Raw genomic sequence first — 6,890 nt, forward strand, 5'->3', positions numbered from 1 at the left:
TAAATGTATTTGCCACATATGACTGATTTTTCCTAAATTGTACTTTAGGGTCAAAATTTAAGATTTTTAATGTAAAGGATTTAAGACAAGGATTAAAATCAAAGTACAGAACTTCCCTGGTGGCGCAGTGGTTGAGAGTCCGCCTGCCGATGCAGGGGACACGGGTTTGTGCCCCGAACCGGGAAGATCCCACATGCCGCGGAGCGGCTGGGCCCGTGAGCCATGGCCGCTGAGCCTGCGCATCCAGAGCCTGTGCTCCGCAACGGGAGAGGCCACAACAGTGAGAGGCCCGCGTACCGCAAAAAAAAAAAACAAAAAAAACCCCACAGGACTATCAAATAACACTGAGAGACAGAGACAGAGAGGATCTGTCAATATATAAATATATTAGCAAGCCCATTTCCTGTTCAGTTTCTGTGAGCATAGAGCCATGTGCCCCCATATCCGAAGCACAGATGTTTAGGCTGAGAGGTCAGTCTCCTCTAGTGCAGGAGTCCCCGCCCAATAGGTCGTCATCCTGCCTTCGCTTAAGTGTTCTCAGTGACGAGGTGCTTATAAATCTCATAAATCAACCTATTTGTTCTGGAAAGTTTCTTTAGAAGATGCTTTTCATGTATTGGGTCAATGGTTTCTCTCTGTAGACCCACATAATCCTCTAAGACCATGCAGAACCAAACTGTGCCAACTCCATAAGCACTGTGTGCCTGTGCTGCCACTTCACCCCAGGTTCTCTTTATAATCCAAGCATCCCAAGCTCCTGGGCATTCCTCACATGACACCCCTGCTGGAATGTGACTCTCAGGACCAAACAAAATCCTGCGAGTGAGGAATGACTAGTGTAGGGTACAGCCGACATTGCATTTCCTCTTCTGGACATTTATCCTCCATTTCTGCACTCTGTGCCTTGGGGCTCCTTGGGGCTATGTCAGTGCTGGTGTGCGTGGGACTTGGGCTCAACCAAAACCCTAAGACAACTTACATGGGCTTAAACTAGGTTTCCTCTATCTTGTATTTATACATTTGGCAACTTAAATCTCAGTTCAAATATTGACATTTATCTCTCTGCATGTTTTTCTTAGAATGAGCCTATTGGTTTAAGCCTGTGGAGATTTTTGTGACTCTAAGATTCTGTCAGATGATGTATTAGTTATTTCTTCCAGCTTTGTGCTACCAGCGAGGAAAATATTGTTTCTTTGACAGCATAAATCAACAGCGTGTTACTCTTCTGCAGAATATAACTGAGAGAATTTAGATTGACTAGCCACCACCTTAAGTCATTTTATTTTTCAGGGGTGCAAACTATAATTTTAATGCTTATATAACTAGCTCTTAATTGTCACCCCAAACTAAAATTGTCAAGTCCCACTCTGAAATCAAAATTAAGTGAATTTTCAGCTAAACCTGCACTATAGGTCCCATAGTGTTACAGGAAAGCGTGTGCTATATGAGCAGATATTTTGAGAGACAAAGGGTCCCTGTAACTAGCCACTCAGCATTTCTGGAAGTGTCAACTCTGTCTTTGCTGCAAAAGCTCAGAGATGTTGTATGTTGCCCCTGGTTTGAAGAGGCCCAGGAAGAATGCCTGAACCGATTGCCTAACCCGCCTGGTCTGCTTTCTCTGACTTTTCTCTGTCAGTTTAGTTCATTTCTATTGTGTTTCTTTCTCATTTAGGATAGGAAGATACAATGCAAATTTGATGATGTCACTCTTCCTCAAAGATTGTTGTTGGTTTCCCTTTTCCTATAGAATTAAGGATAAAGTTATCTTAGCACCAGGCCTTCATAGCCCGACTCTGATTCTTTTCAGTTCTGTCCTGCCACTTCCTCTGGCACTGCCCCCCGCGCCCCCCCACCACCACCCCGCCCCTTGACGCCCCTGCACTTTCACTGCCCCGTACTTTGATTCATGGAAGTTCCTCTGCCCTTGTCCACCATGTTAGTCTATTGAAACCATATTTATCACTCAGGGTCCAATGCCAAGGTCATGCCCTCTGAGGAAACTTCCTGATTTTCAATTCAGAATAAATTGCTCCTTCCTAGAGCTCGTTCTTTTTTTTTTTAACATTCAATCTTTTTTTTTTTTTAATATTTACTTATTTATGTATCTATTTGGTTGCGTGGGGTCTTAGTTGTGACAGGTGGGCTCTCCAGCCGTGGCTCGTGGGCTCCTTAGTTGCGGCAGCCAGGCTCCCCAGCTGTGGCCCCAGGGCTCCTTAGTTGCAGCTTTCTGGCTTCTTAGTAGCAGCATGCAGGCACCCCAGCTGTGGCATGCAAACTCTTAGTTGCGCCATGCATGTGGGATCTAGTTCCCTGACCAGGGATCAAACCCAGGCCCCCTGCATTGGGACCGTGGAGTCTTGTCCACTGCGGCACTAGGGAAGTCCCGTGGAGCTCATTCTTAATAATATGGTTAAAACACCTTTCATGGTCTGACTTTTTGGCAGCTTGTTCCGCAGGTTATCAGTCTTTCCATCAGTTCTCCCAGAAACCCTGAAGATGGGAGAGGCCTCATATTCATCTTTGTTTCCCAAGTACCAAGCACAGTCATGGCACAGAGTCAGTGCAGAATAAATGTGGATCAAATGAGTGTCCCTTCTGTCCACACTTTGCCACCTTAGGCCCATGAGTTTCAGCTTAATTTTTCCAGTTCTTTCCAAAACTGATTCATTGTTATAACTAAAAGTTTTAAAACCATGAATAATATCTGTATATGGTTAATGTAACATAAGTTTTAAAATAAAAAAAACAAAGGTGCCATATTCCATATAGGTATCATGTTTAAGTCTCAACTTCAGCCAAAACCGCAGAAAGCTTAGAACTCTCAAAAGTGACATTATTACAGGCACCTACCCGTGTAGAACTTGGTGAATTATTTTAGTCGTCTGTCATTTTTGGATATGAATGTCAACCTGTAACTGATTTTGTTTTTTGCCCAAATTTAGAGTCTGTATAAACGCGCCAACGAAGAAGCAAAGAAGAAAGGCTACGACTTGCGAAGTGATGCCATACCGATTGTGGCAGCCAAGGCCTCCAGGGACATCATCAGTGATGTGAGTTGTCAGTTTTACTCCTAGTATGTGGTCAGTCTGAAGTGACATTTTCACTGAATTAAATCTTCTAAAAGAACTTTCCTGGCCCTTTGGAAGTATATCCTGATGTATTTGTGTAGGGTTTTTCAAAAACCTAGTTTTGAGGGAAATGAAAAATTTGATGTTTACAGAAAAGTTTTATAGCCACTAAGTCACAGTATCTTCAGTGAAAGCGGATCCACCAAGAACAGAGAAAGATCCATTCATGTGGAATTTGTTAGAGTGTAGCTGCAGGCTTGGAGATGCTTATATAAAAATTGTCACAGTGCTTATAGAAAGTGTGACTCATAAACTTAAGTTCTCCCAGTGAGAATCAAGGCCTAGCTTTATACAGCATTTTAATATACAATATTCAAAAAATGCATATGACACTTGCCATTACAATTCACCCTTGTAAAATCATGAAAAGAAGGCAGTTGATCAGTGCCAGACTAGCCCAAACTTGCACCCTTAACACTAGCTCCTGGCTTGTGGCTTGTGACTCCCAGAATAAAACCATCATCCCTTCCTGGTACCTCAGGGAATTCTTGAGGAACAGACCACTGCTCTAAAAATGAAGACCCACTATTTGGGAATATGGTAATATGCTGCCCTTTATTTTGGAAGATCATATTAGTGACTCACTTTAGTTTACGTATGTTGTACGTTTCCTACAAATGGATATATGCCAATAATAATATATAACAAAATAATAATAACCAAGAAGTGTTGAGAAATCTGTGCTAAGAATGTTATATGCATTATGTCACTTATTTTTCATAATTACCCTAGGATGTAAGATTGTGATTATCCCTGTTTTATGGGTTGCTTAAGCAACTTGTCTAAAATCAAACTCTTAGTAGGTGATGGAGTTGAAACCCAAGCAACCTCATTCCTTCCCACTGTACTATATTGCCTCTGCTGACTCGTTTATACTTTCTCACTCAGTTATCTTTGAGACTAGAAGCATGTATTTTGGATAATTGGCTCGGATTCCAGGACAACGTCTTTCGACATGGAATAATAACAACACTGTTGGTCCATGAGAGATGAGAACCCATGACTTTATTAGGAGCATGCTCTAAGCAACTGGGCTGCTAGGTCAGCTTCCCTAGTATAACCAGTTTCCAAAATGATGCCCCAATTTGCCACCACCACTGAATACCTGAATCCATTATGAAACAGGAAATTCTCTTCTGTTGCTACTGCAAGTAGTCCTTGACCTTGACTTCATCCTCAAAGGAGCCAGACACTCATTTTACTACTTATTAAACACATCTTGTCACCAAGTCCTTCTCTTTTCTGATGTACTTTTAGTGCCTAACCCATTTCTCCAAGTCCCTTGGTCCACATGGCCTCTCCACTGTGTGCATTTGCTGCCCCTGGAACTATTCCTTGTTACCAGGCCATAGGTGATTTGGGGTATACACTACAATTATATGAATTCCATCTATTTTATTACCTCTATAAGCTTCTAGGGGAAAGGTAGGATATTGCCTTGAGTTAGTGCTTATTAGCAAAAGTCAACGTACAACAGCGATATAAGCAAGATGATTTTGTACAGGCTTGTGACCTCTACGAGCTTAAAATAAAAATCTAATTTGTGCATTTTCATCTCAGTACAAATACAAAGATGGTTACCGCAAGCAGCTTGGCCATCACATTGGAGCCCGGGACATCAAAGATGACCCGAAGATGATGTGGTCCATGCATGTGGCCAAGATCCAGAGTGACAGGGAATACAAGAAGGATTTTGAGAAGTGGAAGACCAAGTTCAGCAGCCCAGTGGACATGCTGGGGATGGTGCAGGCCAAGAAGTGCCAGGCCTTGGTCAGTGACGCGGACTACAAGAACTACCTGCACCAGTGGACCTGCCTGCCTGACCAGACTGACGTCACCCATGCTCGACAAGCCTATGACCTCCAGAGTGATGTGAGTATAAGATTTTCCTTTGGCCAACAAAACACCATGTCTGATTTCCTAAGTATCCAAGTTCCCCCAAAATGAGGGGAGTTGAGTTTATACAACTGAGTTCTACCTCCCTGGACTAATGCCCACTCTCTATCCAGTCACACAGACATCTGAGAGCATCATTATTTCCATAAAGAAAGAACCAGCAAAGCACTGATTGCTTTGATGGAAACCTCTAGATTATTGATCTAGTAGAGTTGGGTCATTCTCTATGTTCTGTTTAAAATGTTTTTCAAAATAGGTTTCTAATCTGAATATTGGGTGGATTCACAAGACATAGCAAAATTTTTAAATTTCCCAAGAATCCAAGCATTGAAATATATAATATAATACAATGTATTATAATTCAAATTTTTATTTCTTTAAGGCATATCATTATGCTGATGTTTAGTGGTTTATCACTTACAATTTCAGAATTTGTACAAGGCCGACCTTCAGTGGCTCAAAGGCACTGGCTGGTTTCCTACTGGCTCTCTTGAGGATGAGAGGAACAAGAGAGCTACCCAGATTTTGAGTGACCACGTTTACCGCCAGCACCCAGATAAATTCACATTTTCCAGCCTTATGGATTCCATCCCAATGGTTTTGGCAAAAAACAACGCTATTACCATGAACCACGTAAGTCCTTTTTTTACTTGAGCGGGGTGTCAATTTTTGTATGTGTGTATGTAAACACTGAAATCTGTTTTGATAAAAGAAAAATCACATTCAATTATTTTGCTTGGTATTAAAGTGGTTTTTAAGTAAGTTTTGTGCTTCTTACTGACATGAGACACCTAGACGTAATGGTGTCACAAGTACTGACTCACAGAGTGGGCTCTCTTTACTCTCATTAAGAACCAGATTCATCACTGGCCTGTACTAGTCACATCCTTTTTTTGTTTCTTTCAGCATCTCTATACAGAAGCTTGGGATAAAGATAAAACCACTGTCCACATTATGCCAGACACCCCTGAAGTTTTACTTGCTAAACAAAACACAATAAATTACAGTGAGGTAAGCAATGTATTCATGGTGCATGATATATTTTTTCTTGCACTGCACTTTATATATCAAACTTACGATGATTTATGTCTATTTCAGAAACACTATAAACTTGGCCTAGAAGAAGCCAAGAAGAAAGGCTATGATATGCGGATAGATGCCATTCCCATCAGGATGGCCAAGGCCTCCAGAGACATTGCAAGTGAAGTAAGTGCACCTGTAGAGTTCTTTGCTCAGCTTTGGCTCAAAGATTTCTTTCTCTCTCAAAGATATGTAGTAGAGCAAGTAAGCTATGAAGTTAAGGTTCTAGCTAACAGTTTTTTGTAAGTAAATAGTTTAACATAATGGTAATAAAACTCTCAACATAAAGGTTAACTTCTAGGTATGACTGAGTCCACAGCAACATGCATTTCAAAATACTGTCTGTTCCCTGCTGAACAAAAGCACTGGCTACTTGACTATAGCTCAGACAGCCTTTTGGCTTTTCCACATGATGTGCACTTATATACAATTGAGCTCATCATAGGATCCCGTCCAAACCCAGCCCATTCATTCCCTGTAAACCAATGAACCTGTAAGGTCTGAAGGAATGGGACACATTATTCTATTTAAAGTCTAACCATCCATGCGCACCATGTGTTTATCTCTGCATCCTGTGATTGGCTGCAGATATTTACTTACTTCAAAATATGGATTTGCTCACGTTTCTAGAAATGTTTGTCCTTCTATTTCTTTTGTCTGTGAAGTCAAAAGCATATGTTCCCTTTATATCCAAAATATGGGAAGTAACTATCATACTTTAAAAACAAATGTTCAACGATCACAGAATGGTTAAAAGTATTAATATATACCAATATAATGGAATAC

The 6,890-nt window shown here is 41.1% G+C and overlaps 1 protein-coding gene across 1 annotated transcript in view; it reads left to right on the forward strand.

The window, feature by feature from the left end:
- Positions 1-2,942: 2,942 nt before the first annotated feature.
- Positions 2,943-6,890, forward strand: part of LOC113616976 (nebulin-like) — a gene marked incomplete at both ends in the record, with an annotated part of 4,796 nt that continues 848 nt past the window's right edge. The window contains 5 exons of the mRNA XM_027100317.1: positions 2,943-3,050; positions 4,689-5,000; positions 5,454-5,657; positions 5,931-6,035; positions 6,123-6,230. Of these exons, the coding sequence (XP_026956118.1) occupies positions 2,943-3,050; positions 4,689-5,000; positions 5,454-5,657; positions 5,931-6,035; positions 6,123-6,230 (837 nt within the window). The remainder of the gene's footprint in view (positions 3,051-4,688; positions 5,001-5,453; positions 5,658-5,930; positions 6,036-6,122; positions 6,231-6,890) is intronic.

Source organism: Aethalodelphis obliquidens, unplaced genomic scaffold (genome assembly GCF_003676395.1).
Source record: "Aethalodelphis obliquidens isolate GAN/ISIS:26980383/991018 unplaced genomic scaffold, ASM367639v1 scaffold1077, whole genome shotgun sequence".
Lineage (NCBI taxonomy): Eukaryota > Metazoa > Chordata > Mammalia > Artiodactyla > Delphinidae > Aethalodelphis > Aethalodelphis obliquidens.